At 45.5% G+C, this 18,398-nt stretch overlaps 1 protein-coding gene across 1 annotated transcript in view; it reads left to right on the forward strand.

The window, feature by feature from the left end:
• Positions 1 to 16,675, forward strand: part of LOC127661280 (CBY1-interacting BAR domain-containing protein 2-like) — a 24,022-nt gene extending 7,347 nt beyond the window's left edge. Inside the window, exons 5-9 of the mRNA XM_052151915.1 lie at positions 2,721 to 2,726; positions 14,556 to 14,660; positions 14,852 to 14,965; positions 15,041 to 15,169; positions 15,762 to 16,675. Of these exons, the coding sequence (XP_052007875.1) occupies positions 2,721 to 2,726; positions 14,556 to 14,660; positions 14,852 to 14,965; positions 15,041 to 15,169; positions 15,762 to 15,926 (519 nt within the window). The 3' untranslated portion in view covers positions 15,927 to 16,675. The remainder of the gene's footprint in view (positions 1 to 2,720; positions 2,727 to 14,555; positions 14,661 to 14,851; positions 14,966 to 15,040; positions 15,170 to 15,761) is intronic.
• The last annotated feature ends 1,723 nt before the right edge of the window (positions 16,676 to 18,398 follow it).

An 18,398-nucleotide genomic window follows, 5' to 3' on the forward strand; every position in this document is an offset into this window, starting at 1 on the left:
GCAGAGATATGTGATTTGTTACTCGGTTGCTAGGGTAACCCCATGTGGTTGCTAGGCAGTTACCATAGTGATACTTATCAAGTGTCCTTGCCATCCTGATTGAAATAAACCAACCCAGAAGTCTCTCTGATTTTCTGGTGCAGAGATATAGTTATTGCTAAATGGTTGCTAGGGTACTCTGTTTAGTTGCTAGGGAGTGGCTTGGCAGCTGCCAATCATGAATCTCCAAAGGCTGCTTGTCAGTATGAATGATATAAACCAACTCCCATGCCTCTGTGACATTCAGAATGGAAGATATCCCTCTATGGATTTTGGTTGCTAAGGTGCTCGACAATGGTTGCTAGGGAGGGGCTAGGAAGTGTTCAGGTGATTCATGATTGGCTGTTTGCTGCCCCGAGTCAAACGAGACCACCCTGGTGTTTCTATGACACTTCTATCCGGAGATATCCCTTTGATGTCTTTCATTAGAAGTCTATGGGACTTGTTGCTAAGGTGCTTTAAATTGTTGCTAGGGCATGGCTTGATAGCTTCACAATGATCCTAAGAGACTGATTGGTCATCTGAGTGAAATGAGCCTGCTCCCTTGTCTCTATGACACTGTGATCCAGATCTATGTTCAATATAAAATCACTATCAAATTTAATTTCATGGGCCGTCCTACACCATTGTAAGTCAATGGGGGCAACTTTGGGCAGCTCCTGCCCCCCAGGGGTGCAACATTTACCCCATATTGAGGTATGCGCTTACAGAGCCTGCCAGCCTCTTCAAATGTGGCAAATCACACATTTCTGCGAAATCCTCGCTCGGAGCTGTGACGCGTCAAAGTTTGACACAATGTTAAGTCTATGGGATTTTTCGGCCGCTTTTTTGCCCCTGGGGCAAACACCGTACCCCCGATCGCTTATAAAAGTCATAGCACACGTGTCCTCAATAGGCCGTTCGATTTGACACCTCATTCGTGGGTCTACGCCAAGCGGTCTTGGGACGAATTAGGTGCCGAAGTTTTGTACGGAGATATAATAATTAGAAGAAAAATAAGTATGTGAGATTACAATAGTGATGCTTTGCAAGCACCACTAATAATAAGTATGTGAGATTACAATAGTGATGCTTTGCAAGCACCACTAATTATAATAATAATAATAAGTATGGCGAATAACAATAGTGATGCCTTGCCTTTGGCAAGCACCACTAATAATAAGTATGGCGAATAACAATAGTGATGCCTTGCCTTTGGCAAGCACCACTAATAAGTATGTGAGATTACAATAGTGATGCTTTGCAAGCACCACTAATAATAAGTATGGCGAATAACAATAGTGATGCCTTGCCTTTGGCAAGCACCACTAATAAGTATGGCGAATAACAATAGTGATGCCTTGCCTTTGGCAAGCACCACTAAAAATAATAAGTATGTGAGATTACAATAGTGATGCTTTGCAAGCACCACTAATAATAATAATAAGTATGGCGAATAACAATAGTGATGCCTTGCCTTTGCCAAGCACCACTAATAATAAGTATGTGAGATTACAATAGTGATGCTTTGCAAGCACCACTAATAATAATAACAATAAGTATGGCGAATAACAATAGTGATGCCTTGCCTTTGGCAAGCGCCACTAATAATAAGTATGGCGAATAACAATAGTGATGCCTTGCCTTTGGCAAGCACCACTAATAATAAGTATGTGAGATTACAATAGTGATGCTTTGCAAGCACCAATAATAAGTATGGCGAATAACAATAGTGATGCCTTGCCTTTGGCAAGCACCACTAATAACTGATACAATAAGTGCATATGCACTTCTAATCCCCCTGGCAGGGGAATAGGCTTCATGGCCGCAGCAGAGTAATGGCCTCAGTGACCATGGGTGCTAGCTGTAGCAGGGAAACAGCCCTCATGGCCGTGGTCACTAGCCATGGCAAGGGAACAGCCTCCTTCTCCACCTCTTCCTAGTGGTGATAAGTTCATAATGCTACAGCAGGGCCGGATCGTATACTCGGCAGAGCTCCATGGCGAATGCTAAGAACGATGCGCAACAAGCATGTCCATTGTCCCACATGGCAGTTCCCCAGTCATCGGCCCTTCTGTTGAGCAGCAGGATGATGTAAGCCACCTTCATTGTCTCCATTGGGAAAGCAAAGGGCTGTGACATGAAGAACAAGGAAGATTGTGAAAGGAATGCACCACAGGAACCAGCCTCACCTGAATACAGGGCTAGAAGGGGAATACAAACACTTCTGAGCATCCAGAAACATTGGGAACCGCCGGAGCTGGTGAAAATGCTTCCTGAGATGGGCCAGCATCGGCAATGATTAGTTGCCTATATTGATTAGTGGAATATCCATGGAAATGTAAAGAGGGTAAGGTAAGGGAGATTGTATTTCTTTAATGGCGGTTTGGAGCTCCCTCCTCTTTTTGGAGATTGGCCTGCAGCTATATACTTCCAGCTATATACACCAGCGATAATGCAGAGCAGGTCATTGGTGCAAGTAATTCTGGGATAGCTCGCACGACATTCATGTGAAACTGGCTTCAATTGTGCTGCAGAGAAGCATATTAAGCACTTCTGAAGCTGCAAGCGTGAGATAAAAGTCATTGAATAAACTTAGGAAAAAAATTTAATGGAGGAAAAACCCTGACTGTCATCTGTATATAATGTCTTAGATCATGTAATGAAACAGAATGTATTAATTCCTCAACTGTTCCTCACAGTCACAGGTAAAACACAATATCACAGATCAAGAACATGCACCCACAACCATTAACCCATAAAACCCTACCTTTAGAAAAGACACTCTATATTCATTCAATTGTTGCTTTGTATGCTTTATAGATAATTGGAATAGTTTTTCAGGTAGATATGGCCTGTTGAAGTGAGACAGGAAGGTGCCACTCTCATGTCTAGAAATTGGTCAAATATTCTTAACAGTGTTAGTGTTTGACTTACTGTGCCCATACCAGGATCAGACACACTGGGTCCTGTTTTAAGAGCACTATACCTTAAACGCAGCGCTATGCAATACGTCATACATGCAAAGTGAGTGAGCATGGCCATGAAGATTTTATATTTTTGTGCAAGCATGCACAAAATCTAGGCACAAGTGGGTTGGAAAAATTGCACTCACAAACCGCTAATGGGCTGGTTCAAGTGCAATTTAATTCTGAGGTTCTTTTCCGGTTACTGCACCATCTGCATCCTATTATATATTCAATTTCCTGTCAAGTAACTTCGATATAAATGAACACAGCTCATTCTTAAGAATTTGGTTGTGTACTGTAATTGGGCTGCATGCAATGCATCCCCTGCTCTGTTTGTCGCCTGTGCTGCTATGGACCGCGATGTATGTGATTTGTTTTCTTCATCAGCCTCTCTGGGACTATTGGCTCTCATCCTGCTCACCTGTGTCTCACCTGTTTGGAATATGCTTTTCTTCTCTCCCATTGTTAGTTGTTTTGTAATGTATATTTGCTATGTGTTTCTCTGTTTAATGTTTAATTTCTGTACAGCATACATGGGCTTTGGAAAGGCACTATACAAATACATGTATTTATTATTAATAATATTATTATCACATCATCTGCTGGTGAAATCCCTTAACTGCAAATGCAGAAACAGATTTGAGACTTTTAGCCAAGAAAGATGTGCTTCTCAAATGTCTTAGTGTAATTACCTATTTATCAGGAAACTAGCAAATCGCACTTTGCGGCAATACGTGAACATACAATACATCCACAGTTTGTGCGCGTACACCCACAGATAGCGCAAACACTCCCACTCAGAGTGGGACATTTTTGGAGAGCGAGCACAAAATTAATGGAGAAGGTCAGCCAAAATGAACATCGAGGCATGAAAAAATAATTCTGCACAAATGGAGGTAATATTAACGTGATTCTATCGGACCAGGTTTCTTTTTTCTGATTACATTTTTTTATTGATTCACACATCAAACAAAGAAAAGAAAAACATATATACACAGAATCGACATTTAAACCCCACTACCACCCCTCCCCCTACCCTCCCCAACCTCATCTGACCCTCAACAAACACCCCTGTGGTCACACATGAAAACATTCACACACACACACACACACACACAAAAAAATATTATATATATATATAAAATCACACACATTAATGACTACACCTCTCTCCACTGTCCCATCCTCCAAGAACACCAATTTCCCAACAATAAATTCCAAATTCCCTAGTCTTCTAGACGACCCTTCTTCGAAAGCCACCACCCTCCCTATAGTAATCATAGCACTGGTTAGTAACCAATGTTTTTGCCATTTATTCACAATATTGATGACCGCACCCTCGTCTAAATTAGTCTGGGGCACAAATAAATTTGAGTGCCCAATACGTCACACATGGAGACTCTAAACCTTAACACACCAAAAAATTGCTTAGATTAAAAACATATTTTGACAACATTTTAACATCTAGCTGGAACAGGGAATTTGGATGGTAACTCTTATACTCGCTTGGATCTTTGTCCTTTTTAAAAATCAGACTGATCCCAGCTTGCATCATGGTTAGTGGATAAACTTCTAGCAAAATTGGAGCCAGTTCTGTAGCATAAGATCTAAAAAACTCAGCAGCAAAGCCATCTGGTCCCACAGCCTTGCCTGTAGGCAAGGCCTTAATTACCTCACCAAGCTCCTCCAAGGTTATCTCAGAATCAAGAGAATTGTTTTGCTCAGCCATCAGTTTAGGAAGTTCTAATGGTTCCAAAATATATTTCACCACCAGCAGATTTCACTGAGGAAAGTTTTCCTGCCTTGACCCCCAACTCTAAGTATGGCTGTATTGTCCTGAATAGCCAAAACTCCACCTTCCGAAACAAAATAGTATTAAATCTGTATGTCAATTCTCTGAGGCCATTAGATGACATTTGGTGCTTCAGCTCTGCCTCTGCACTTTTAATATTCCCTACCAACTCCACGAGTTCTTGTGCTTTGGATTTTTTGGTGAATGTGGCATACTGTATGATCCGGACCCTAAGAACCGTCTTACGTGCCTCCCAAGGACCAGCTGGTCTCCATATAAACATTAATTTGCGCCTTTAACATTTGTTGGAATTCAGGATTTTGCAAAAGGGATACATTAAAGCGGCAATTATGTGATTTCACAAATCACATAATCACATTTCAACACATCTAAACTCACAAGGGTGTGATCTGGGAGCAAAATGTTTCCAATTGAGCAATCTACAACAGAAGAAATGAGGGACTTCAAAATAAAACAAATACAATTCTAGAATAAATCTTATGGACTGATTAAATAAAGGTATAGTTCCTACCAGATGGGTTCAAAAGTCTACAAATATCTGCAAGACCAAGACTTTGCACATCCTGTGAGTTTCAATGTTGCTCTAGGGGGCTTGCACACTTTTGCTTCACTATGATCAAGGTCTGAGTTCATCAAAAGATTAAAGTTTCCTCCCAATATTATATCATGAGGGGTGCCAGTGGCATGTAACATCCCTTCAAGATCTATAAAAAAGCCCTGATCATCAACTTTAGGTGTGTAAATATTAGCCAAAATAAGACTTTGCCCCTAAATTAAAAAACAATTTATCTTTCATCTGTTTGATACATTTGAATTGTAGATGCTTATTTATCAGTGCAATGGCTCTTGAGCCAGCACTAAAGAAAAAATGCCAACCCCATATCTTCCAAAATGTTTCAGCTTCCTGCGGGGAAAGATGCGTTTCTTGAAGAAACACTATATCATATTTCTTATGCTTAAGAAGAGAAATAACCTTCCTTCTTTTTATGGGTGCCCCAACCCATTCCACATGGAGAGAGACAATCCACTCATATTACCATTTGACATTTTGACATAAGAGAAAAGCTTTTGTGTGTCAAAAACTAAATTATAAAGACCACATTCCAACATTAGTGCAAAAATCAAACCCCAAACTTCCCCCAGAACCAAACAGAACAAAGAAAAACGTGTGCATTAACGTCTAGGTTACGTATGTAACCTCCGTTCCCCAATGGAGGGAACGAGACGTTGTGTCAGAGAAGCGACACTAGGGGTCTCTCTTGAGCGACGATATTCACCTCTGAACTATGAAAAAAGGCCAATGAGAGTTGGCAACCAGTATTTGCATGTCCCGCCCCCGGACATACGGGTATTTAAGCGGCACAAATACGGGAGTTCATTCAGGATTTTTCTGAGGAGCCGGAAATGGTCCGGCCACAACAGGGGCTCGGCTCAGCGACGTGGCAGGGGAGACACAACGTCTCGTTCCCTCCATCGGGGAATGGAGGTTACATATGTAACCTAGACGTTCCCCTTCTGTCGCTCTCTCCACTTTGTGTCAGAGAAGCGACACTAGAGGTCCACTTAAAAAGAGCCATGCGCTGAGCCGTGTACGTGATCTGCTGATACAGGAGCGAGCAGGTATTCCTACGTGCAGAAGGACCAACTGTATCAGGCTGCACGTACCCTTCCCCAATGCCCCATTTATGCCATCAGGATTCCTTATCGTTACCCTGGAGGGGGGAACAAGGTGATGGCCGCCAACATGGGAACGGGCCAGCCTGGCTTGGCCTCTTTTCTCTCTGTTTCTCGCATAGAGCAACTACGGCCGGGGCCCTTACACGCATTGAGGGAAAGGGGTCTTAGCCCTTATTAGGGCGGAGAAGACCCTGCGGAGGCCACACCTACCCGGGAGGGGAGGCAAATTTTGAGTGGCAAATACATCACATGGCCTATACTTAGATCTTATGCGGAAAAGTAGTGCGGTGGTAGATCCAGCCTCACAGAGGGGGGAAGCATACAGCACGGCAACCGAGGCAGCTGTAACTGCCTAAGGGAAACACAGAGTCAACTCGTGAGGGGACAGAACCGTGGTTTTACACACAGGGGGAGTCCGAACAGGAGGCCTTACCTGTGGGGCACCTATACCAGTACAGGGTAGCTTGCGGTACCCACAGTGGTTTGGGTCGGCGAGTTCCTCCGCAGAACTGCGACCCACGAGGGCTAGGGAGGAGTCAACCAGTGTCCCAAACCTGGGATCTCCTGGGAATGAAGGCGCACTGTTTCCCCTGGTTAGGGGAAATGGCGTCGACAACCCAGTGGGCGAGTCTCCCAAAGCAGACGAAGAGCTGCTCAGAGCATCTGGTGCTCTGTGTGCAGTCCAGGTAAATACGTAAGGCACGTACTGGACACAGCAGTGAAAGGGCTGGGTCTGCCTCCTCCCGGGGCAGCGCTTGCAGGTTCACCACCTGATCCCTGAAGGGTGTGGTAGGAACCTTGGGCATGTAGCCTGGTCGCGGTCTTAGAATCACGAAAGTGTCCGCCGGACCGAACTCCAGGCAAGCGTCGCTAACAGAGAACGCATGCAGGTCCCCGACCCTCTTGATGGAAGCGAGCGCGATCAGCAGGGCGGTCTTGAGAGAGAGGGCCCTGAGTCCAACTGAGTCAAGCGGCTCGAAGGGGGGTCTCCAGAGTCCCATAAGGACGACCGAGAGATCCCAGGAGGGAAACAGGTTAGGCCGGGAGGGAGTCATCCTCCGGGCACCTTTTAGGAACCTGACGATTAAGTCGTGCTTACCAAGAGACTTGCCGTCTACCGTGGGCTGCAATAGCGGCAACATACACCTTGAGGGTGGAGGGGGACAGCCTCATCTCCAGCCTCTCCTGAAGAAACACGAGCACTGACCTAACTGCACACTTCTGCGGGTCTTCGGCTCGGGAAGAACACCAGTCCGCGAACAGACGCCACTTCAGGGCGTAAAGATGCCTGGTCGAAGGGGCTCTAGCTTGGTTAATAGTGTCTATGACGGCCGAAGGTAAGCCGGCTAGATCCTCCGCGTCTCATCCAGGGACAAGACGTGGAGATTCCAGAGGTCTGGATGCGGATGCCAGAGCGTGCCCCGTCCCTGAGAAAGAAGGTCCTTCCTCAGGGGAATTCGCCAGCCCCGTCCCTGAGAAAGAAGGTCCTTCCTCAGGGGAATTCGCCAGGGAGAGGCTGTCATGAGGAGCGTGAGATCCGAAAACCACGTCCGGTTGGGCCAGTAGCGGGCCACCAGAGTGACTTGCTCCTTGTCCTCCCTGACCTTGCATAGCACCTGTGCAAGAAGGCTCACTGGGGGAAAAGCGTACTTGCGCAGGCCCGCGGGCCAGCTGTGCGCCAGAGCATCTGTCCCAAGGGGAGCCTCTGTGAGGGCATACCAGAGCGGACAGTGGGAGGTTTCCTGGGAGGCAAACAGGTCTACCTGGGCCTTGCCGAACCTGTCCCAAATCAGCTGGACCGATTGGGGGGTGGAGCCTCCACTCTCCGCCGGGCAAGTTTTGTCTTGACAGCACGTCCGCTATCACACTGGGGTTGCCGGGGATGTGAGTGGCGCGCAGCGACTCCAGTCGCTGCTGACTCCAAAGGAGGAGACGACGGGCGAGCTGTGACATGTGGAGGGAGCGTACTCCGCCTTGGCGGTTTATGTAGGCCACCACCGTGGTGCTGTCTGTCCTGACTAGGACGTGCTTGCTACGAATCAACGGAAGAAATTTCTTCAGGGCAAGAAAAACGGCCAGCAGCTCTAGGCAGTTGATGTACCTGTTACGAACCCTGTTGTTAACTATGCTCGTTTCATAAGGGTTCAGCAACACAAGAGGAGACGCAAAGCAAAGAGCAGTTTAAAACATTTATTATTGGACTAATAAACGACTGCACAAACTCACGTCTCTCAAATTCCCTCACTCCACAATTAACACACATTTACTTTACTCAAACGTAAACATAGACACACTAAACACTAACAAATATAACAAAAGTAGTAGCACAATATAAAGAACACAGTTGGAGTTGATCAGCCGACATCATGACGCACACGGAATTCACCGCTGCGTGTCTCACCCTTCTGCACACGCCACTTATAAGCCCAGCACGAGCCATCAGAGCAAGGAACAACAGGTGCGCAAGGGAGGAGCCTACACTCAAAAAGAAACACCAATTAAGTCACAAGACAAACATACACACAGAAATACACAGGCAACACCTATGAAGGCTGAGGCCGTAACAGTGCCAGCGCAGCGGGCCTCGGGTCCACCGGCCTGCGGCCGCCCGCCCGTTGCACACGGTGCCCCAACCCAATTTGGAGGCGTCGGTTGTAACCAGAACACGACGGGACACCTGCTGCAAGGGTACTCCTGCCCGTAGAAAGCAAAGGTCTGTCCAGGGTTTGAAGGTTTGGCGGCAGGCAGGGGTAACTTCCACGCCGTGCGTGCCGTGGCGCCATGCTCGTCTCGGGACTCGAGTCTGGAGCCAATGATGAAGTGGTCTCATATGCATCAACCCCCAGTGGCGCAGCCGCCGGTGCCTGGTTTGAAAGAAGTGAGGCATTCCAGCACTGACTGAGCACGCTCGTTGGAGAGACGTGCTGTCATTGAGACTGAGTCTAACTCCAAACCGAGAAAAGAGATGCTCTGGACCGGGGTGAGCTTGCTCTTTTCCCAGTTGACCTGAAACCCTAAACGGCCGAGGTGCTCGAGCACCTGGTCCCTGTGTGCGCATAGTAATTCCTGCGAGGAGGCCAAAATGAGGCAATCGTCGAGGTAATTGAGTATGCGTATGCCCGCCTCGTGAAGCGGGCAAGAGCCGCCTCTGCGACCTTCGTGAAGACGCGAGGGACAGAGACAGGCCGAAGGGAGGACCTTGTACTGATACGCCTGGCCGTCGAACGCGAACCGTAGAAAGGGTCGATGTCGAGGGCGAATTGAGACGTGGAAGTACGCGTCCTTCAGGTCTACCGCTGCAAACCAATCTAGATGCCGGACGGCAGATAAAATTTGTTTCTGGGTAAGCATTTTGAACGGGAGTTTGGACAAGGTCCGATTGAAAACTCGCAGGTCCAAGATCGGTCGTATGCCGCCGCCTTTCTTGGGTACAACGAAGTAAGGGCTGTAGAAACCCTTCTTCGTTTCGATCGGAGGGACAGGCTCTATCGCGTCCTTGATTAGAAGGGAGGCGATTTCCTCGCGCAGGGAGTTGGCATGTTCGCCGTGCACTGCGAAGGAACGAACGCCCACGAAGGGGGGTGGAGACCTGGCAAACTGAATTGCATAACCGAGTCGGATGGTCCGGTGCAGCCACCGTGACGAGCTGGGCAGTGAAAGCCATGCCTCTAAGCTCCGTGCTAGGGGCACCAAGGGGACGAGTATTTTGGACGTACCCGGCGGGGCTTCGCAGCGGTGCAGAACAGGTAACGCTGCGTGTGGCGTCCCGAGGCTCTGGTGCTGAGAATAAACTCAAAGCACTTACCTTGTTCCGCGCACCCGGCAGGGGGCGGGTTCGTGACTGAGGAGGAGGTCTGATGCTGGCGTCCTCTGGACTCGTCTGAACCGACCGGTCGGGGAACAGTTGTGGGGCTGAGGGTGGGAGCACCGCATCCTGGGCGCCGAGACTGTTGAGGCCTGAAAGCACAGTGCCGTGAGAACAGCATTTGCGGGCCATGTGACCCAGAGGTAAAGGAAATAGCTCTTTTATTGAGAATTTGGGTACCGCAGCCCCCGTCAGCGGTAAATGAAAAAACAAAAGATTCTCCTCCCGGCCCTCCACCGGGGGACGGAGTGGTCTTACCACCTCCGGAGCTAACTACTTGTCCTCTGGGTCCGCTGTCTCAGGGACGCTTGGGAGCCTTCCGGGTCCTAGAAGGGGTCCGTGAGGCAGGGGGTGTACGCTTCCTGCGGTTTGCTCGACACCGGGGCTGAGAGCTGAGCCCAGGTTGGGGCGGAGCAGAAGGTCTTCTGGCCACGGGAGGACGCCCTCGGCGAGCAGGTGGGGCCTGGGCCATGGCGGCAAGCTTGCGGCGTGGCATGATGTGCGAAATGGCCTCCGTCTGCTTCTTCACCAGGGAGAACTGCTGGGCAAAGTCCTCAACGGTGTCGCCGAAGAGGCCGAACTGGGAGACAGGGGCGTTGAGGAAGCGAGTCTTGTCAGCTTCACGCATCTCAACCAAGTCCAGCCATTGCTGACGTTCCTGGACCACCAGAGTGGCCATCGCCTGCCCGAGAGCCTGCGCTGTGACCTTCGTCGCTCTCAGGGTGAGGTCGGTCGCTGAGCGCAGTTCCTGCAGCGTGTCGGGATCAGGACCACCCCCGTGCATGTTGCGAAGTGCCTTGGCTTGGTGGACCTGCAGGAGAGCCATGGCATGCAGGGCAGAAGCGGCGCGTCCTGTAGCGCTGTAGGCCTTCGCGGTGAGCGAGGATGTTGCTCTACAGGACCGGGAAGGGAGTACAGGGCGGCCCCGCCAGGTGGTAGTGCTTCCGGGACATAGGTGGAGTGCAACAGCTCTATCCACCTGGGGGATCTCCGTGTACCCGTGGCGCGCTCCGCCGTCGAGGGTGGCGAGGGTGGATGAGCAGGTGGCGGTGCGATGAGTGGAGAGGGGTGCTCTCCACGAAGACGTCAGCTCATCATGCACCTCCGGTAAGAAAGGAACCGGGGGGCGAGGCTGTGAGCGGCGCCCAACGCCCAAGAACCAATTGTCCAGCCGTGATGGCTGTGGGGAGGATGGAGGGTTCCAATCCAGACCCACGCTGTTGGCTGCCCGGGAAAGCATATCGGACATCTGTGCATCGGCCTCCTCCTGGGCGTGCAAGCCCGAAGGCGGCAGCCCAGAGGAGCCCTCAGCATCAGAGCCCACGGCCTCCGATGTCACGGCGAACTCATCTGCTTCCATCGCAAGAGGGTAGGCAGACTGGCTGTGAGGCGAGTCACCGCCACCTCGAGCGGGGACGGGAGTCAATGAGCGTGCCGGGGCGCGGGTGGTCTGAGGGGGCGTACCCGGCAGAGCTGCACCCGCTGCCATCCCCGAATCGCCTCCATCGCCAGCCGCATCGTTCTCAATCCCGTGGGAAGAAGGAGTGACGCGGGGGGCGGCTGGAGTGGCCTGCTTACGGTTGTAAGCAAGCCGCGACCACAACGTTGTCTTGGTCATGTTCTCGTAATGAGAACATGAACCATCCACAAACGCAGCCTCAGTGTGATCGCCCTGTGGCCGTCGGAAGCGGAGAGTACTCTACCGCATCCAGGAACAACACAGGGGCGGAAAGTCATCTTTATAAAGACGCGTCCTTAAAAGGACGTTCAACGCTGCTGTGTTTTTGCTCTTTTAGAGGAAATTACTCTTTTAAATAAAATCACTCTTTTATGAATGAAAGAACTCGTGAGAGATCTTTCTTATCTGCAACTGTCGATGCGCTCAGGGGCAGGAAGTGCACAGCCGTGCAAACAGGAGAAAGCCGCTGTTGTGTGCCGTAGAATCCAACAGCATGCAGCAGAGGATAGCAGGAACTCGGTGTGTAAAACACAGCAGTCTGCAAACACGACCATCGGCTCGAAGAAATTTTCTGAATGAACTCCCGTATTTGCGCCGCTTAAATACCCATATGTCCAGGTGCGGGACATGCAAATACTGGTTGCCAACTCTCATTGGCCTTTTTTCATAGTTCAGAGGTGAATATCGGCGCTCAAGAGAGACCCCTAGTGTCGCTTCTCTGACACAACGTGGAGAGAGCGACAGAAGGGGAACCATGCACACAACAGCGCCAACTGGCGTCCACCCCTCTAATCCCTCTAAACTTAAACAGTCCATGTACGCCTACGATAGCCCCCGCAACAACTTTGCCTTCCGATTGCTCAAATCCGGTGATTCTATACAAAATTTGTGAGAAAATTACAATATACAAAAAATTATCTCTAAATCAAACTCAAGGCTGTTACATGAGTTCAAGAAATGACCTTATCAATCCAATGACTTGCAATAAATACTACTCAAAACAAACTCCAGCCAATATGAGGCATAAAGCACAAAGAACATGCAGATTCATCCACAAACTGTCCCAAAGGAATGTTACTTCACAAAACAAACTCCAGCCGCTACACGGAACCAACACAAAAAGAAAAAAAAGGCAATCAGTTTCCTCGAACAGTCAAGTGAATATTCAGTGAGTCGATCCACTCAGCTGCATCATGAGTAGCACAAAATAACTTACTCCATTGACTATGAAGGACACTGCTTGCTGAGGACATGTGAATGTTTTACGGCCATCCTTAGCATCTATTCTCAATTTGGCCAGGAACACCAGTGCAAAACGAGCTTCCGTTGATGTAAGAGTTTCTTGCATTCCTTGAATCGATCACGTTTCTCTCTTGTCGAAATTTGCAAAGTCTGGGAACAAGAAAATGCTGTGGTTCTTCCAAGAAAACTTTCCTTTATTCCTCACCTCACGTAACATGAGATATTTATCGGATGATCTCAGAAATTGGCCAGAATTGATCAGGGCCTCTCTCCCTCAGCTGATCGGCAATCCAGAACCCTGTGAGCTTGCTCGATTTCCAGATTATGGCCTATGTCGAGCCGAATCGGAAAGAGTCCTTCCAGAAATTTCACCATATCCTGTCCTTCGACCTCAGGAATTCCAACAATACAGATGTTATTCCGCCGGCTACGGTTCTCTAAGTCCTACAACTTCTCCCAGACATGCTCCAAATCCACCTTGGTCACTAGCAGATTAGCAGATAATTCCCTCTCCAATGACTCCAGATAATTGATCCGTTTCTCGACATTCCCCACTCTTGTAACCACCTCAGTGAATTTTGTCTCTATGGCAGTGATCGATCGCCCTATTACCACAATATCCTCCAAGTCAGCAACGACCTTCATCAGCATTGCCGAGATGTTCAACATTTCTTGCCAAAATTCCCTAATTTCTGCGACCAAATCGATTCTCTGGCTCGAGGCCTCCGAAGGGGTGTCAGCTTGAGCATGTAAGTGTCTTTTAATGTCTCCAGAGCCCAAGTATTTTGAATTCTTTGACCTATTGTCCTCCTAGAATAGTTATGGAACAGCGTGTATCGAATCTCAACGGTTTATGACATTAAGAGTGTTAAAACTAGCAAAGTGCGCAGAGCTCGCCGTTCACATGTCTAAACCTTGAATGACGTCACATTTGTCACTTCCAACCAGGTTGCTTTTAATAGTTTTTAATTGAAGTTGCATAGTAAGCTTTGTAAAAGCTTAAAAAAAATCTTTACATTAAAATTAGTACTTGTTGCGGGTTGGTGCAGTTTTGGTGGCACGAGGGGGACATACACAACATTAGGCAGGTGATTCTAATGTTGTGGCTGATCTGTTTATATCTGTTTGGAAACCAAAACAATACATTAAAATCTAATAGACTATTGCCCTAAATACACACACACACACACAACACACACACACACACACACACACACACACACACACACACACACACACACACACACACACACACACACACACACACAAACACATAACACATTTGGTAATACTTTCAATAGTTATCAGCTGATATCAGCTAATAGTATTTTTAGTATAAATATTTCCTTGTTTTTTTTTGTTTCTTCGAAAGGGTAGATTGCATTTTTTTATTTTTTATTCGACAAAACACCTCACCAGTTTAGGTTTTAGTAATTTCTGTAGGTTTCAGTATATGGTTTTGTATTAAGCTATCAGGATGTCTATACATTTCACTGATGGATCATCTTACAGGCAGAAGTGAATGTCCAGAAAGCCACCAACAATGCAGACAGAAGCACCAGACAGATGGAAGAGACCATCATTGACTTCCAGAGACAGAAACTAGAGGACTTAAAAGTCAGTTACTAGGTTGATATAATCCCTTTCACACTGAAGTGATTTCAACCTACATATGCCAATGAAATCACCTTTGTATGTATCAAGATCAAAAGCCAACATTTTATTCCAATATTCTCTAGACCTCATAAAAAAATGTAAACAAATATGGTTAATTTGGATAGTAACACAATTGTCTGGTTTAATTTTAGAAGATTTTTATGGACTTCATTATGGTGGAGATGCTGTTTCATGCTAAAGCTCTGGAAGTCTACACACACACCTTCCAGAACATGCAAACCATGGACATAGACAGAGACCTGGAGGTAAATCCCAAGTTTGTCTATCAAGTGGTGGATTGTTTCTGTGAATAGTGATGTTTCAACTGTTATTTTTTCCAGACTTTTAGGAACCGTATCCAAGTGACTGATTCCTATCTGAGTTCTCAGCCTCTGCAGACTTTGACAATAAGCCGTCACCCCAGCCCTCCATCTTCACCACTTAGATCTACCACAGATTTGCCTAAACCAGTGAGTAAAACTTCACATGAAATAAAAAAAATAGATATACCATTTACTCTCTCATTAAATGTGTATGGTCTTATTGGGCTTGATTCAACATTGCAAGTTATTGTGAGGGGGGAAAAAGGTTATTTTCATAATCATTCATCAAAATGTAAAAACTTGCTCCAACTCTGAAATGTGTTTTAAGATCATGTAGACACAGAAAAAATTAAAAAAATTAATAGACTAACATCCACCATCCAATCAAATCTGTATAAAATCAACTCCCATCTGACATTATTTCTTGCAGAATTTACTGTTTCACTTAGTGAAATGTCACATTTAGTGGAGAGAGCAGGCAAAAAATAAAGAGAAATGCATCAAACAAATGATCATAGTATAAGGTCAATATAGCACTGTGATTGCAGTGTCATGTTGTCTTCAATCCCTGTATAAAAAAAAAAAAAAAAAAACGGCAGCACTAGGGTTGCCTTGGTTTTATTTGGGACATAATTGATGTTTCTTACAGTTGGATTACTGTAGCCAACTGACCTTGGTTAGGGGCTCTTCTGTTCTCTTATGAAATGCGGTTCTCAGTCAACCTGAATTTGCCCTTCAGCTTGCAAGGAGAACTCTGCACAGGCAGATAGAGACTAAGGATGAAGAGGATGAAGAGGAAGATGAGGAAGATGAGGGGACATATGTGTCAGAGGAGGAAGAGAAACCACACACATTCAGACAATCTTATGCTGCTGAATATATTAAGACTCGCAGACAGAAATAAAATCTTCACAAACATGTTGTTTAGGAACTTTTTTCAGCCACACCTGTTTTGGCATATTCTGTCTCCTAAATCATAATTGATCAACTCATTTGTGTGACTCTTACAGTGTGATAATACATTTTGAGTGATGATATAAACTTCTGCTGTTTTGTAGTTGAGCCTTAAAAAAAAACATTTTTATATCTGTTGCAACTAGAGCAGTTGGTTTTAATGACATAAAAAGCAAGTGTAAAAAATGACTAATGTAATAATATCCTCTGAGCTGAACATATATTCTGCAATATAGGATTCCACAATGAAGGGTTTCTACCATGGAAACAATCAAGCTTGCATTTCCACCCAAATGTGAGGTAGGGTTTTGGGTTGTCTCGCAAGTGTTTCGCACACATATTTCAGTGAAAAAATAATGAACCCCTGCCATGAAAATGTGTGTATGATTGGCCTACTGGCATTGTATCATCATAGTAAAAATCAAAACCCCTTTTGATTTTGCATGACTTAATGTATACTCTTAACGTAAATTAAGAAATTACTGGCGCTATAAAATCCTATTGTAAAAACAATTATCACAAAGTGGTCAAATATTGATGCATGTGTCAAAGACCTTTCAAATTATGTCAAGTTTCTAAAAAAATGTATTAAGGATGCAATGGTACAAGCATGCAGTTATTGTACACATAAATCACAAAGCTGTCATTACATTGTGCAAGTAAACATATAGTCATTTGTAATCTTCCATATTAGCAGAAATAGCCCCCTCTCTGTAATCGCTGTTCGGATATATTTTATATGAATAAAAAAGTCTAATTTGCTTGTTTTTCTGACTCTGCATTGCCTCTAAGTGAACACAACTCGGCACCATGCTTTTTACTGATGTCGCACTTAATTTAACCCCCAAGAGTTAAATTAGCTCCTGGATAGTGCCAGACAAAGATAATTGGGGATAGGCTGAAATCAATCACGAGGTAGGTGTGTGTTTGTGTGTGTAAAGAGACAGTGATGGGAAGATTGGATCATTTTACTAAATTTGATCATTGAATCTCATTCACAAAATGAACAAATCTTTATTCAAGTCATTTCGTTCATTTGAATCAGCGGGGAGCGAAGGGGGTCGCTATGTTTAATTCTCATAAATTATGGGATACAGAAATGGGTAGCTCACCTCCCGAGTCGGTCTTCAGGTCTTTCGTTAATTTGACTCGTGATGTGACAGCCCCATAGGCTCTACAGCAGCCAGGAAACAGAAGTGATTAGTTCACGTCCCGAGTCTGTCTTCGAGTCTTTTGTTCATTTGACACGTGACCACTAACAGGATCAGCATAAAATACAAACGATTCATTCACAAGTGACAATCACTTGTCTTTCGTTATTTATTCTCTTTACAGTTTAAGTTCAGTGTGTTGCAGTTATTTGTATCGTGATGAATAAATGTCAGTGTGACAATAAATTACCTTTTAAAATCATATGAATTTTCATTATGAATTATTTTATTTAATGCTTGAAGTGTTTACAAAATATTCTCAGCAATGTCTAAAATGAAAGTAAAATGGTCTTAGATGACAGTCATGAGAAAGGCATCCTTTATTTGAATCTACAGTTGACACCAAGAGAAAGAGATCAGGTTACACAACAACTATTCAGATAATTATACCATTAATAATACTAATGTAATTGTGTACTTATAAAGGAATTATAACCGTAAAAATTGTCTACTTGTGATAAAAAAATTAATTGTGTTTGGATTGTGTATCTCAGCTGTTCTTGAGATCGACATTGTGCAAAAACGGTTGTTTAAAACAACAGCAGCAAAATAGCGCCCTCAACTGACAACTGTTATGAATAACGTGGATTAAAATAGGCAGTAAGCCTCAATGATTTGCTGCAATTACAATACTATGAGAACAAACAAAATGATTGACAGTTGAAACGTTTTTGTTTGCTGTTTACAAAGTCTACAGCTGTCACAGAGACTGGTGATATATCTCAGGACACTTGCTGTATTTCATTAATATCTTTTAGGGAGGAGGAAATAAAAAATAAAAAAAATTCCATTAATGATGTCAGATGTGAGGGGGGAGTCAGACCGAGCCAGTTTTTTTTAAGTTTTTTTTTTACCTGCAGTAATAAACTAGGGCGGGGCGATAGGAAGATGTAATCGGATATCGCAATATTATTTCTATAAAATATTGTGAAAATATTTTTTAGAAATCGCCCAGCTCTATAATGAAATACATTCATAAAACACTATCCAGCGTTACAAAAGTATCACATCCTGAAAGAGAAACCACTACACAGTGACGCAGTGCACCTCTCTACAAGTTAAGTGACAAACCACAAAGCCACTTGACATGCTTACATGAAGTTATAGTCTACAACAATATTACCTCACCCTGTTGTTTGTTCATTCGTGGTCGGTTGTTCTGTTTGAATCAGACGAGGGCAGACGAGGAGTGAGGATCTAAATGCAGATTT

The sequence above is a fragment of the Xyrauchen texanus genome, chromosome 21, assembly GCF_025860055.1.
Source record: "Xyrauchen texanus isolate HMW12.3.18 chromosome 21, RBS_HiC_50CHRs, whole genome shotgun sequence".
In the NCBI taxonomy this organism is placed as follows: Eukaryota; Metazoa; Chordata; class Actinopteri; order Cypriniformes; family Catostomidae; genus Xyrauchen; species Xyrauchen texanus.